This window comes from Periophthalmus magnuspinnatus, chromosome 3 (assembly GCF_009829125.3).
Source record: "Periophthalmus magnuspinnatus isolate fPerMag1 chromosome 3, fPerMag1.2.pri, whole genome shotgun sequence".
Classification (NCBI taxonomy): Eukaryota; Metazoa; Chordata; class Actinopteri; order Gobiiformes; family Gobiidae; genus Periophthalmus; species Periophthalmus magnuspinnatus.
In genome coordinates this window covers 25527006-25543481 of record NC_047128.1, presented here as the reverse complement: position 1 = coordinate 25543481, position 16476 = coordinate 25527006, and the positions used below count along the sequence as shown (strand labels likewise).

Below are 16476 nucleotides of genomic sequence, written 5' to 3'. Positions count from 1 at the left end.
ATAACACACACACTTCGCTCTCTGCTCGCAGCTATGGCACAGTCAGGTCTCCCACATTTGTCCTGATGAGCTACAGTTTCCTCTTTCCTTAGACAGAAGAGCCGCGGGTGCAGCTAACTTTCATGTGAGCTTTAAAGACACTGAAGACTAATACAGCCACAGCTATTTGGGGAAATGGGACTTCTCCTGTTGTGGTGGTCTATCTCTGCAGTAGTTATTGTGTTGACAATCCCTGAGGCCCATCGAGTGGAAGGAGAATTCATCCAGGCTGTATTGGTTGGTAAAAGTGTGTATTTGTGGAAAGGATTCAAAATTAAGTTGAATTTTTCTTTTCTGTTTGGGAATGAACAATATGCTAGAGCAAGTCGCTAAGGGATTACTCAGAATTTAATTATTTACCATCACAATGTTCTGAGCGGAAACAGCATTCAGTTTGTAACCCCACATAGAAATCATAAAAGAAAAGGCAGGGACCAAATCCTCTGTGTATTATAAGAAAACCTAAAACTAAAATGGATTTAAAAGTTATTCTTAATGGGAGAAATTCCTTAGGGGTTTAACTAACTCTACAGTGTTTGTTCGATGTAGTGATGACCAATACCAGTTTGTTTTGATCCAATGTCAACTAATATATGGGACGTACTGCAATAGCAACTGTGTTTTTTCACCTGGCGCTTTATCGGTTCTAGTTGCAAATGTAAACAAATGCAAACTCCAAATGAAACATGCAAAAACCGACCAAAGTATTAAATTTAAACCAGGATAATAACAGTCACTTTCCATTATAAATCTGTGAAAAGCCATGGAAAACGCGTTACAATTATTTGATTACATTAACACAACTTATTGAGTCATTATTGGTAGGAGATATTTTGTATTATCATGTTATTGCATACATTCTGTTTAGCATAAACAGTTTAGAATTAAGCTTTCAGTGTTTGCTTCCCTGTTTCATACCAGGTGTGTGTTGATGGAGTGCAGCCCGCCCACGGTCCAGTCCACTTCAGGCAGAGGGGATCCTGAGCCGTTACAGCTCACTGTCACGTTATCGCCCTCTGTGGCCAGAACACTGCTATGGCTCACGCTGATCTCTGGCAAATCTGAAAACACACAAAAAGATACAGTTGTGTTTCCATGCTAACATTAATTTCCTGGAGACTGATCCTTACCTTAACTATAGTCACTACTTGACCCAAACCCTAACCAACATCTGCACGTAAAAGAACCCATAATACGCACGGTTGTGGCTTTAACTCCATTTTAAACATGCTTTTGGCTGTAGCAATCCTGACAGGAGAAGTCTGGATTATTACCTGTAAGCAACAATTCAGGCAAAATGCAAACGGAGCATTTTTGAGCGCTCAGAGAAGACACTTTTGTATTAAGCGTGAATGAAACAAAAACAGGAATGTATTTGATGAACGAGCAGCAAAATATCATTGTTAAAACCTCAAAAAAAGGCTATTTTGCTCATCATGTTGGTGTTCTAATGATAACAGATTTTGGCGACCTGATGTTTTCCCCTATAAAACAGACAGGTCCCCATGATGCTGTAAGTGTTTGAACTGATTTTAGTCCCCACAATGCAATAAATGCTCACCCGTATAGACACACACACTTCTCCCACCCCAATCGGCTCCTGTCAGCGCCTGTGTCTGCATAGTTACACACCAAATCAATTAATCACTTTTCATTAATGTAATAAGAGCGCTACAAAAGAACACGGGCACACACACATGCACAGGATGTCACCGGGATGAGTCACCAGTGCGATTTCTATGCACCCCTAACCCTGTCACTCCTCCTCAGCTCCTCTCCTACTTCCTACGTCCTTCCTATTCCACCTTTCACCCGCATCCCTCCCGCGCTTCTCACTTCTCTTTTCTTTCTTCACTGACTCTCTATCCTCATTCGTGTTGAAGGCCACAGCGGGGATAGCCAAATCGCACGTTGGTAGCTGCAATTAGCTTTTGGGTAGGTCTGTCACAATAACATATTTTGAAGTATGGTATATTGCTACGAAAAAGATCACACTAAATAATACAATTCAAATAATTCCAGTGATAAGCTGCAACAAAAACATCAGAATGATACAATAAATAGCTATATAAGTTACTTTTCCAACACTCCACTGCTCAAATCTCCTTATTATTGCATAGAAAATATACACATGATTAATACTGAGCCCCAAAATATAATGTTCAATCTATAATTTATTGAACCACAAATCAATATAGTAACAGCGGCAGACCTACTTTTGGGAGGTGGCTCAATTACCTGGCCAGGCGTAACCATACACAAGATAAGTGTGTCTGGAACCGTATTCTGTCTAGTCTCGTTTCCAAGGGGCGTGATTGACAGGCGAACTAACCAATCAGAGAGACACATGGTTCGTCTGTGTCAAAACAAATATGGCGGCATAAATTGAAACAGAGGACTGGGAAACAGCACGGATTTCTGCAGAATTAACAATGGAAGTTCCAAACTCGTGCTTCAAATTTGGTTGGACCGTCCCAAGTGAGGATAGTGGTTTGTCAGGATCTATGGTCGGATTCAAACGGAATGTAGATTCACAGTTATGGACGGTCAGGCAAGTGGCTCAATGTACAACGTATGTCAAATTAAAAAATCATAATGTAAAAGATAAAAACAAAAAAATGTCTATTAGGTTAGCAGCACAAACCTAACATCTTTTCATGTAGATGTAAGAAAATATGATCAATTTGGGCCAAAGGATTTCATGATAATTTGGTCCTCAACCCATTGTCTACTGCTATCAAACAGATGACAGATGGAGGAAGAAGCTGCACTAGTTCCTATAGTTTTCACAAAGCCTTTCACACATCTTGATTCCTTGTGGATGAATTTATACTTTAAACTTTCAAGACTGTGAAGATAAATTTACTGACATGGCAACAACAACAAAAAATCCCAGCATATTTTTTGACAGGAAATGCACCTCTTTTGTTGTAGACAGACATTTTGTTTTCCTTTTTCACTTAGTATGCTGCATTTGAAAGGACAGCAGAGTGTGATGGAGGTTAAAGAGTCTGGAGGACATTCAGCCAGTTGTCACAGCCGGGAATCAAACCCACAACCCCTTAAAGCGGAACAGAGCCTCAAATTTGTGCTGCCGCTAAGATCACTCAATTACCAGGCAGCAAAACAAGAGGAGTAATCAACAAATCTCAGCGTGTGTTTCCGCATTTCCCATCGATCAAAATGGTTCATAATGAAAACGGCACACAACAGTCAATTTTTCACAAATTGCGTCTTTAACGTGTTTCTATATAGGGGGCAAAAGGATCCTACTCTATAATAAACAAGATATTTGTCCTTGTATCTGAGCAGCATTTGTCTTGCCTAGTACAAATATAGTGTATAAGCAGCTCTCAAGATCAAAATAAACCTGTACTGTTCACATCTAATTTTAAAGCATTTTATAGTGCGTGTTAGCATGCTAGTTGTTATTAGCTTTACCAACACGGCCTCTGAGAGTTGTAAAAAGTGCTATAAACTCATAGCCGTGAGTAATTAGGTTGCTTGGAATGCGCAAGGTAAATGAGGAATAACTCCCGACCATGGCAAACGTTCAAAGCTAACTGTTCTGTTTTCATGTTTTTAAAAATCAGGTAGCGCACCTTTAAATGCCTTTAACATTGCACCCTTACCACAGCTGTCGATGTACATGTTGTGCAGACGTATCTCCGAAGCCCCATTCTTGCAGTAGAGCTGTTGAGTATGCAGACCGGCCTCTCCGCGCTGCTGCCACAACTGAATCCAGCGGATATCGCAGCCACAGTCAAACACCACATTCTCCAGATGCCTGCAAATGAGTACACAATGCTATGAATGTAATGGAAAGTGACGCTCGAGTCTTTAAAACGGCAACATATTAAACATTATTATGGTTACTGGATGCAATTGTACGCTGGGTCGATTCAGTTACAAACTACACTGTGACAGATTTGCATAATATGGAATTTAAATATGTCCATTGGCCAGTGAGGTAAAAATCCAATGTGATGGGCTACTAATAACTATAATTAATATTGCGGGAAATAACGGTGGTGTCATTAGGAGAAGAAGACATCGATTTGGGTTGTATTACTGCGCCTGTCACATCTAAGCACTGTTGGTTCTTCGTGCATGTCGTGGGTTAGTTGTGGATTTACTAACTCAATCTAGGGTGTAGTGTCTGCTAATGCTGCAATGATGATCCAATGTTATATTCTGTACCTCTAGTGTAGACAACACAATAGAATGTTACTAACAATGTACCCAATCTAGGCTAATGTGCGACCGAAGGGGACACATCAACAAAACAAAATCATTGCTTTTTAATCCCATTTTCTTGACAGGATGTTTACAGATTTACTTTCACCATTCATTTAGCAGATTTTACATTAATAAATTGCTTAAATGGGTAGAGAAAAAATGTACTCGTTACGTTTTGTCCATTGTAAACAGCAATACTGACCTAAAACGGATCAATTAAATAAATATATCCCTTTGACTTTCTCTTCAAAACTGCACTTCTTCATAGTGTTGATTTGCTGTAACAAGAATTTTATGTATATATGTCGTTTTTATGGTTGAAAAATGGCTACATGACATTTTTGATCCCTACATGTATATCCCAGATTCAGATTTTTTTAAATAGTCAAGTGAAGTGGGCGGAGATAAGGTATAAATGGTATGTGACCTTTACATTTTGCTACATTTCCTTCAATTCAAACTCACTCCACAAGACTTAGATCAACTCTTAGATCAACTCCAACCAACTCTGAACTGCAGGACACGCTCCCATCACAACAGTTCACAATACAATAGACCGGACAATCAGATCAGCCGGCGAGAGTCAAGGCAATAACATTGACTTACTGCACTACTAACATGTGATAACAGCCTACAAACTGTACTGTCAGAGAGGTGCTATACTGACTGCTGCTTTTGTACAAGGTCAAGGAAAATCCCACTAAATTTGACAAAGAATGTAATTGCCATGTCCGATATCGGATCAAGTTAAAAATACATAAAGAGCACGTAGCACAAAGAAAAATAAAGACCGAACCGTTTATGAGCATAGAACCAAGGACCATGCTGCAAAACAGTACAATCTTTTCACTGTGCACTCGCTCGCCAATACAGTTCATCAGTTCAAATGCACGCAGGAAATCAATGTCATGTCTACCCATATATTACAGGGCTGTGCTATACATTGATTAAACTGGTAGGAAGGTCTATCTTGACACACTATGTACTCTCTCAGACATTTTTGTTTAGAAATTATACATACATTTGTGGTCCACTTTAACCATAACAACATTAGTGTATTAGTGATTTTCTGTCATTCAGAGGAATTGATGCTGGTCTTGAGACATGAGAAGGTCAAAGGTCAAAAGCCGGGTTGGGGCGTCAATGTGGGGAGGGTATGAGGAAGGGGGAGGAGCTGTCAGTCTCTCTGCCTCTGCTCCACTCCCCTGTGCTATTCTGCCACATTCTTCACCACTGTACTGCTTCTCTGGTTTTGCATATGTCCAATATGAGCACTGTGATTGGTCAATTTGCTCATGATATATGTCCATCCAAATGTCCTTGACCAAGGTCAACAGTATATTGCAGGAGGATGAATAATGCATGCAGTGGGTCCTGTGCTGCATGAAGTAATAAGAAGAAATTCCTCCAGGTACATGGCGCTTATTATCATGAGCTCATGGGTCTGGACGGTAGGCCTGATACAGTGGTAATCAGGGTAGGTCACAGCTTTGGTCTCACAGGCACATCACAAGTTAAAAAGTGAAAGTAGCTTCAACCTTGGAACATGGAATAGAACAATTGTCTTTTATATGTGAGATTTGAGATGCTTTGGCCAAAACAATAGTATAAAGTCTATAGACAGTGACAGAGGTGACTGCAGACATATACAACAGCCCGGGGAGAAGAGCTCTGTGTTATGCCCTCTAGTGCTGAGTTGAACTGTGCAGGATCAAAGCTCAGCATAGCGCAGCAGTCTCTACCTCCTCACAGCTCCTCACTGCCTAATTATGCTGATTGTTATTAAGATGCTCCACCTCCATGCATGGTCCAGTAGGCCTGTGGGGCAGGGTGCAGCTGTGCTCATACACAGGAGCACAGTAATAAGACACTACAGCAGGAGCATCTGAGCAGGTATAAGACAACAATGGGGAAAAGCAGACGGCTGGGGCTTGATAAATGTGTGGAAGTGCACAGAGCAGAGCGACCTGAGCCTGCACCAGCACAGCGCTGTTTCCTTGAAGCTGGTTAACGATCCGCCTCAGCACTCTGGAGGAGGCTAATGATCAGCAGCACCAGGGCAGGCTTTGGGAAAGGTACACACAGGTGCCCGGGTGGTGACGGCCAATCACAGCACTTATACACTGCTATAGGCCTGTGCTGCACTGTACTCATGCACACTTTGATCACAGCTTGATATTGTCAGGTGTGACTGTCTCTTTAACATCACATGATTTCACATGTTTGTTCTCACACAGAGCATCTTTCCACTGTGGCTGAGAGAGTGTTTTCATGTGCTCCACAGGTAATGCAGAAGTATAAACATGAAAAGAGATATCCCACAGGCTGCAGCGTAATGTCCCTCTTTTACGACTATACAATCTATATACAGTACATGTCAAGTCCCACTCACCGCAGCCTCCCTGTTGTTGCTCATTTTCACTGCCTTTTCAACCAGGGACTATTTTCGAGCACACTTCAGATGCAAATGACTGTTGTGTTTCCTGCACATTGGACTTCCCATACATTTCTTGTCAATCAGCATTGTGCCTGGCTCTGTCATTATCATTACAATGTGGGAAAGAGATAATCTAGCTGTCAGGCCGTCACGGTGCCTTCCAGACACTTGAAGGCTCTGAGTGACAGTTTGACATCCCCTCATACAAATGGGCTGAATAAACACATGTTATAGCCTGCATTGGCCTCAGCTTCATCTGCACGCTGCCTACATTTGTGCTCCGTCAAGGTGTCAGCAAAGTTATTTTTTTTTTAGCTTTTAGCGATAAATTCAGAGATTAGCATTGTTAGCTCTTCTGACTCCTATAGATTGGAATGAATTTCTAGTTTGCGCCTATGGTTTCTCAACAACTCCCTTCAACCAACATAGCTCTAGTTATAAAAGAACTGAAAATAAAATAGAATTTTCTTAAAGGAGTGTGACAACCATTCAAGCCCAGTGTCTGTTAGATTTCTTCACTCACCTCACTCTTCTATGAATGCACAGACCAGATGGTATATGGCGTCAAGCTACCAAACAGCAAACTGGTGATGGGCAGGGCTTAAAGTTATGACAAAGCAGAAATATTCAAACCAAATACTAGCACAAAATAGTGTTAGTATCATTAAAGGTGCACTGTGTAATTTATCTGTAAGACGGTCCACCACCCACCTGTTTTCATCGAGATGTTATATGTCCATGGATCAGATCTGTGCAAGGTGTTTTTGAGTATTAACAATATAAGTTTAAAACCACAGGGTGAAACATTCCAGGCAAAATAGCATCTCAGTTGAGACAGGCATGTGTCCTTCAAAAACATTACATAGTGCTCCTTTTTTTTTTTTTGTTTGTTTGTTTTGACGATACACACCCCTGGTTTGGCAGGGGACAGGTTCTTAGCAACAGGCCATGGTAGCTGTAATAGCAATCAAACCTGTAGCTAACACTGGCAGGCGACAACCTTGGGGAAAAGAAGGCACCTCATTGGTCCGATATTAATGTTCATATCGTGATTTATGGATAAAATTGTAAAATAAAACACCACAATCAGGTTAAAGCGGGTTAATACGAACATTCTAAGACCTGAATGAGAAGCCTGACCACAGCATTTACAGAGAGAGGGGCCAGATCTTGAAGGACTATTTCCCATATGGAACACGGTGGCCACCTATATATATATAGAGAGAGAGAGTCTAAGGTGGAAATGTCTTTAAATGCTGACCTTGTAACAACCATGTCTAGCCATTATCTATTATTTACCCAGCTTCCACTTCATACTGCTGAAACACGCACCATGCAGCTGAGTAAAATAAGACAAAAGCTCAGGTATTTCTTGTGCTATTAAATACAAGTTCCACAAGTAAAACCAACCCAAAAAATCCAACTGACAGCAAATATTTTTAACCTGTCCCCTGATCCTATTTAACAACTAAACTCACTCTACATTTGCTTTGACCAGTATATCCCATACCATCATTCCTCCTCTTATGCTTCTCTTATGGGTAACAGACCTGTACCAGTAATTAAAAAATCACGTTGCTACTGCCACTCAGCGTCCCTAGTCTATTTTGGCTTGGATGTCGTTGTTTTTTTTCCTTAATATTTTTGCACTACAGAAGACGACTACAGCATAATTTGTCTCACGAACCGGAGCGAGGCTGATTTTGGCTTATCGACAACACCACCTGCACAGCAATCATGAGGGAAAGGGGGGACATGGGCCATGGCACTACTTCCACCACGCCTGGACAAAGCTAGCACAAGCTGGGGGCAATTTATTTCCTCACAGCCAAAGTATTTAACAGGGCCACTCCAGTTGGTGAGCCTCCAAAGTGCTGATGTAGTTAGGGCTACTTTGTACGTTCTGTAAGTCTACTAAGGATGGCAGCAGAGAGAGATATAGAGTGAAATGATGGTTTTGACATTTAAAATATTATTACGGGAAGTGGGTTGTAACTTGGCATTTAACGGTAACTTTTGATTGTTCGTCTGATTCTTGAAAAGAGTACTTGCGAAGTGGAAAGTGGAGTGCGATCTTCTATACATATATTTTAAAAAAATCTGATATAGTCGTGTCATCACTGTTTCCGTTGAACTTCGAGATTCCAATAGAACCGTGCAATCAGATTTGTTTATTTGAGTAACGAATGTGATGTTTCGTTCCTGTTTTTGTTTTTGTTTTCCCCATTCTTTCCATATTGGTTTTGATATGGACCAACCACGCATGCCCCTGATTGGCTAATGCATCTGTCAATCATGCCAATCTGGTGACTAGACATCTTCATATTGGAAAAGTGTGTGTTCTGGACTCCAGGCAACTAGTATAAAATTAACAAATATGACAAGTGAGTTTTGGGTGTTGCTCAATAGGACCCAGGTGTAAACTTTCTATCTGCCAAATTGTGTGGTGCAGGTGGGTTCAGTAACCAAAAAGCTTATAATTAGTCAACTGGACTAAGTTGGATGAGTTGAGACGTATTATTATCCATCAAAAAGGCTATAGCTGAAAAAATCTCTCAGAAAAAAAGCGAAACATTTTGTACTTTTCAAAAACATAGTCCAGTTGACCAAATTTAACTGTTTCTGCTATTTCTGCCCGGATATGGCTGCTCTCTGTCTAGATGTTTGTGCAGAATTTGGCATTTGCAGTTTGGTGTTCCAATTTTATTACACAGTTTGATCTTCTGAAAAAGATTGTGAATTTCATGCACATTTTTTTTTTTTTTTTGGCTTAGTTTTTATGGCATGACAAGCAGAATTACAGAATCGTTTTGCCTATTTGAGATTGAATCTGAATCTTTTCCTTCCTGTCCCTCCCCATTTCCCTTATGATTACATCTCTACTCCCCCATACATCAAACCATCATAACCCTAAATTTCTTAATATGCTTTTGGAAATCACACACTCTACAAAATCTAATACTCCTTGCAAAATCCGTTTTATGTACTGCTTTGCACTATAGCCAGTGCTTCCAGACGAGTGGGATTAGAGAGGGACTCACAGCAAAAAGCCGTACACACTGCCTAGGGGACATCTTTAGTAGCTTTACTTGAAAATATTCTCCTCTCTGCTTTTGTGAGCCAGACGAGAGAAGTTTCCTCGACGACCGAGCCATATCACTGTCTGACTCCAGCTCCATAATCTGGCATAAAATCATCCTGTCAGCGCAACGCCAGATTTAGCATTTAACCGGCCCTTCACCGCGCTCCCGTTTGCCCTGATTGGCCGGGTATAGCGGTGACACATTGCAGTAGCTCCGGTGCTTGGCTAAAGGGCACGTAGACAAAGAGCCCAAGCCGATTATGTGTGTGTGTATGCATTTGTGTGTGTGAGTGTGTGTCGTCCGCGGGCAGAGCTAGTACACACTCCCATTGTGGAGCTTCAGTGTGACACAGTCCTTTTCACAGCCCCATAAAAGACTGTGGATTATTGAGATCTCACTGATAGAATTGCTATTGTCGGAGATGTTAAGATACAGCCAGGAGTGTGAAACGTCTCTGTCGACAACCTGCAAAACAAAGCAATATGATGCAGTTAGACTTGGTAAGAATAAGTGCGATAAGGGACAAGGTATATTGAGTGATAACAATTTTTTTTATGTGGGTACAGGTGTGAAATATATCTGTCATAGCATGTCATAGTGTGTGTAATGAGGGGCAGGTATGGTCGTAGCAGACAGTGGGTTAGCTTGGGGCGATATCCAGCAGGTCGCTAATTCATCTGACCCCAGCAATGCCATGGAGATGCTATTAGCAAAGGACAACTACCTGCTGGGCTTGTTCATACGGCAATAGTACAAATATAATGCATTTCTTCTATTATTAAAGTTGGCAGAGGCATTTTTCATTTCAAGAGCTGCAGGATTTAATCATTTTAATCTTTCTGCGGTGTTATAATGTTGTCAATACAATATTCTCTGGCGCTAACTATCTCAGGGCTTAGACATACTTCCTCAAAACTTTGGTTATAGCTTATTTTTATAACCAGGACTAACTTAAACAGCAAAAAATGGAAACATATATTCAAATTTATATGTCTAGTTCCTTGCACTCACAAAACCTTTGGAACCTTGTTGACAAATTCTCATTTACAAGAATACAATTGGGTATTCCAGCTGCAATAGTTAGTTTTCTTTTAGGGAGATAACTTTGCTAGTGAGATGTTTTTACCTTGACATGTTTCGGCTGCTAGCTGCCAGCCATCTTCAGAACTGTCACTGGTCCCGATGGTTAGAAGTCAAATATAGCCTAGATCTAGTTGCAAAATGAGGTAAAACTTGGGTGAATTCCTGTAGGTTTTTTTTTTTTTTTTTTACACTGCACTGCATCAGTCCATTGTGCAGAAATTGTGCAAAATTATCTGACAGTGTTTAAAATTAAGGTTAATTACACAACATTACTTGGATGAAAACACGTAAACAAAACAAAAGTTATTAAACAACATAAGCGTTTAACTAAGGTATTTTAATTATATTGTAAAGTCATATTGATAAAAGTGTAATTACTGGATAAGTGTTGTTGTAAGAAAGCTGCAGCACAGTTTCTTGCGTTGTGTGTGTGTGTGTGCAGACAGTTATTTCAAGGTGAACAGTCTAATTGAAGGCTTAAGTGTTCATTAATTGCCTATTCATTACAGGTCACTGTCACTGTGTTGTTTGAAATTGCTCCTCTTTTGTAGCTAAATGTAATTCTAATAGGAGCGTCCAAAGTGAGCCAGATAACAGCCTCTATAGCAGCAACAGCAGCAGCCTCATGGCACAGGGCCGCACTGCGCTACACTCACATAGAAGGGAATTATTTGGGCTGGTTTGATCTCCCTGTATTTACATAATGTGAATGAGCTTCTACGCAGAGGGAGGGGGTGTCACTGACGCTGCATTATGTCTTGATATGGCAGTTGAAAGCAATAACAGGTGGGGACGCTTCATTTAGTCTGATGGGATGATAAACACAAAGTGAATCAAAATTTGCAAAAGAAGAAAACAAAACAATCCATCAATGTGTTCCATCTGAATCTGGCACTTTATGGCTGGACAAGTTGTTAATTTAGCCTATAACAATAATACTGTTACGAAAACAGAATGCTAATGTTGGGAGCAATCCAGAAATATCTACATTTGTTGGTAAAAAAATGAATGGATGGTTCCAGGCTATGCTGTTGTGTCCTCAGGCAAGACACTTCTCTCATCTGGCATCTGGTGTGACTGCACTGGTGTATGAAAGTGAGTCATTGATTTCTGTCCAAGCCTTGAGGGCTCTGAATACTGTAGGTAGAAAAGGACGTATTAGTAAGTATTTCCCTCATCAATTCTTGTTGACAGGTAACAGGTTGCACTCACGTCCTACAATTTGATTATGTCATAACTTCTGTTGGGAGGAAGGGGCCTATATAACTCTAATTTATAAGCCATAAAATTTGAACCTTATCATTATAGGGATAGGCTCCACAAACTTGCCATATTAATTTTTCAAGTAACAATAATAACATCTTTAGAGTTGTGTCTGCTATATACTTATAATCTGTGGATCATTATGTTGTAATTTGTCATTTTAGATATATACTGTGATTTAAAATGTGCAAATTTGCTGATTTTCGCATTAGAAAACTGCAGTGACCAATGGGAGCAGACCGTGAACGTCATTACAACAAAGAGTCACCACCTCTGATAGCTGTACATCACGCTACCAAAATGACCACACAACGCTTCTGAATCGTACATGTAACAACAATTACGAAAATAAAATTGGAGAACAAAGTTAGTACAGAGCAGTAGGCGTATATCGGTGGTGGTGAAAACGGGAGTTGAACAACAATATGGCGTCTTAAAAATAAGTGTTTAAACATGCATGATTCACTCCAAATACAACTTTGGGGGGAGTAAATAGTGGCAGAAACAACTAAAGCATGGTTAAAAGCTCTGAAAAGTCAATTACGCTTTAACTATAAACCAACAAATCTGCAATCTGACATAAATAGACCTGTCCTGCAGCTCACGTTCAAGCAATAGGAATTAAAACGCTATGACGTCACATAAACCCAACCTATACTAATAATAGAAAGCATAGTCAGTTACTTCTCCAAAGCCTTGTCCATCCACTACTGATGACAGGCCTGTGTCCCTGAGTCTACCCATTATAAAGTGAGCTATGCCCTCCGTTCCAGGTCTAATCGCACATGCTCTCCGTACACACCACCATATCCCACGCCCGGGCCATCATGCCAATCCAATCGGCACCTCGGCACCAACACGGTCAGTAGAATAGACAGACAAGTCGGGCGCTCATCGGGATTCTGCAGCCAGCTCTAGGCATCACCCCAGTCCTGCTTTTCATGTACAACAACAAAGACACCATTTGTACGCATCCAAAATGGTTGCTTAAGAAGAAATGGGATTGCACACATCACAGCCAATGGTGCACTTTGAGCTATGCTGGTGATTTAGGTTGCGGAGGTGCATTTGTTACCTCGGTGGTTGAGCTGCCGACGATGCAGTGTGGCAGGGAATAATGAACCTGCTCCTGCACAGACTAGACTATCCATGGATTTCAGAGTGATGAAAATCTAGCATTATCGCCACAGCATATCAGTTCCAAAAAATATTGGTTCCAAAGTATTATATCTTTTGAATGGAAAGATGCCCTCAAAATACTACCTTAAAACAGGTGAAACGTATGAATAGTGGTTTTCAAGCTGTAGGATGCAAACTTTTTACAGTAAATAGGAGTCTGTTTATTCAATGCCATTTTTTACTAGTTAGTTTGCAGTTATACTGATGTTATGCTCTCAAAGTAAGTCTTGGTTTAGTCCAGGATTATCTTCTGAAGGACCGTTTAGCCTTGTTTTAGTTCTGGTACAGTAAATTCAATCAATCCTAACCGCTTCAGTCAAGCTTCACCCATGGTTTTATTCTTAATCTTGTTTTTTTTTCCTTCCAATGGAGCTCAACAAAAATCGAATATTCGGAGTTTAAAGGCATGACAGAGGCTAACCAGCTATGTGGCAGCTAATATTCATACAGTGGTTGTTTTCAGTCCAAAAAACACATTTAAAACTTTAAAACTTCACATTTTGCTGAAATATTTGTAAGTGGCTTAGAAAGTTTCAGAAACTGATTTTAAATACAATCTTGTGGACATTCATTAGCACATGATTGATTAGCCCCAAGAGCAAACTTTCAATTTGTATTTGCTTTTGTGAAAGAGTGCGGTCACTGTTAGGCTCCATCGTCAACTGTCGATCGGTCCTGGTTTAGTCCTAGTTCTTCTTCGCTGGCCTTATTATAGACTTCAAAAATAACTCCAGAAATCACCTCCTCAAACTGTGTGATCCTCATGTGGTGACAACACATTTTTCTTCTAGAGGCGTTAATTAAATTTTAACAGTGCACAGCGTCTTTGCTCTTTTTGAACATGGATGCATTTGTCATAGAATGCACCTTAACTCATTAGAAAATTTAAACATCATAGTGTTTTCTATAAAAATGAAAATGAACTTGTAGATTTAGCTTTATCTGTTGGACAATGTGGCATTTATGCAAACATACAAAATATTGCCGTATTTATTTAGGCATATGTAAATAAGAAAAGTTTACATTTATATATGTCAATCATCAGGGCAATATAGACTATATTATTATTATATATCATAGAAAACTAGATAGAAATAGAATAGGACAGGGTTTGTGGATGGATATCTGGGTGAACAATTTGGGGATTTGTGTTGGATTTTTCTCAAGAACGATTTCTGTTTTGGCAGAAAATTTAGGTGGAACCATTTGGAGATTTTATTTATTTATTCATTCATTTTTATTATCTTGTTTGTTTGCTTTTTACAATCTACTGGAATTTTCTTGACAAATTTCTAGTATTTGTCATTACATTCAGTGGATGTCCTCTGCAGTGGGCTTACAGTCTTGTACGAGTAGACTCTTGAACCTGCAAGTAGCAAAACGATAAAATCTCCCAGCTCCCAAGTGCTTTCTGAGGAGGGACAATGAGCCAGCTGGTAGAACAACAAAAGTATAAAAATTTGACATTTTAACGGCAACTGTGAATTCACAATCCAGTAACAGGCACAAAGAAGGATTGAGAGTCCCATCTGCTGGAGCCAGAGAGCCCACGGGAGCTGACACTGGTATGGGGTCTGGTGTGCGGCACGTCCTACACATAAGAACAAGCTTAATGTTAGACAATCCTCATGTCTCCAAAGGGAATGGGCTAGCGTGCTATAGGCTGTTACACTTAAGTAAAAGTGCAGTTAGATGCAGTTAGTGTTGTGCAATTATAAATACTGCTGTCATATATATTTAAAGGCTCTGTACCAGCTTTTTCCCACATGTTTCATCAAAATTTGTCTTGATATATTGTATAAGCAGTTCAATAAAAGCAATATAAGCTCTGTAAGCAGGTCAAAATAAGATACTGTTTGCATCTAATTATAAAGTGTGTTATTGCCCAATAATTAGGAAGTGCACTGTTACTATGCTAGTTGTTCTTAACATTACCGTCATGGGAAAACTCCACTCACTGGTCTTTTAAAGTAGAATGCTCAGAATGTAAGTTAAGTCAGGACTAATTTTGGATTACTGCAAACTGTTTTTCATTTTTTTAAGATAGTAAAAATCAGGTACCGTGCCTTTAAGTTAAACTAAGTGCACAATAAAATTCCTACGTAAAGTACTTGTTACTTTGAGAAGCATTTTAGATCACACTCTTATACAAAACTTGATCAATCAGACAGTGTAAGTCTGAATTCTTTGAGCTCTGGCCAATCAGAGCAGGCGATGCAGTTACATGAGTTTGTAGGTATAGAAAGGAGCACAGTACAGGGTATCTAATTTTAATTGTCTATTATACTCAAGTACAAGTATTTAGAACATTTAGAAACTACGCAAAAAAGTATAATTACCCAACAAAAAGTGCTCAATTACAGTACCATCAATATTTAGTTACTTTTAGTTACTTTTCACCACTGCTTCTGAGACACTGGCCAAGACAAGACAACACTGTGGCTCTCTCCTTAGACCTGCTCTGATTCTACCTCTGAAAATAGCACAATAAGGAGGCCTGCTGCAAATATGTCAACCCAACTGCCCCTCACAACTACAAACCCAATTATGAAAGTTTGGGGACGGGGTAAGATTATGATACTAAATATATTTGTTTGTAAATTACACAAACATGTCTTTTTTGAATTTTCATGACAAACAATAGCTCATCTGAATTCCAATTTCAGATCTTATGACAAGGAAAAAAGAAGGTGAAAAAAACAGTAGTAAGAACATGCTGCAGTTAATTAGGTTTATTGTCAACACTTCAGAAAAGACGGCTGCATACTGTGGTATTTTTTATAAAGATAGTCACTACTGCTGTAATTGAATGTGTTTTATGATTCTGATCAAAACACAGGTGTGGTACATCATTATAACATTGTTAAAATCTATTTTGATTAAAAGTGTATATAAACATAGAATAATTCTATGTAAATCTTGCCTATTATTATGTATTATGTATTATTATTATGTATTATGTATTATGTATTATTATTATTATTATTATTATTATTATTATTATTATTATTATTATTAATTGATTTATTTATTTTTATATATATATTTTTTTACCTTTGTGAAGTTTATCATTTTACTTCCTGGTTGGACATGCACAGCAGATATGACGCTGTATTCTTTTGGTCTTCAGGTGCTTGAGCTTTGTTTGTATTC

At 39.4% G+C, this 16476-nt stretch overlaps 1 protein-coding gene across 2 annotated transcripts in view; it reads right to left on the bottom strand.

The window, feature by feature from the left end:
- ntrk3b (neurotrophic tyrosine kinase, receptor, type 3b) overlaps window positions 1-16476 on the bottom strand; it is a 222742-nt gene that overhangs the window by 120165 nt on the left and 86101 nt on the right. For both annotated transcript variants that reach the window (XM_033990909.2, XM_033990917.2), the window contains exons 5-6: window positions 3672-3826; window positions 958-1100 (exon numbers count right to left, since the gene is read on the bottom strand). In XM_033990909.2, the coding sequence (XP_033846800.1) occupies window positions 958-1100; window positions 3672-3826 (298 nt within the window). The remainder of the gene's footprint in view (window positions 1-957; window positions 1101-3671; window positions 3827-16476) is intronic.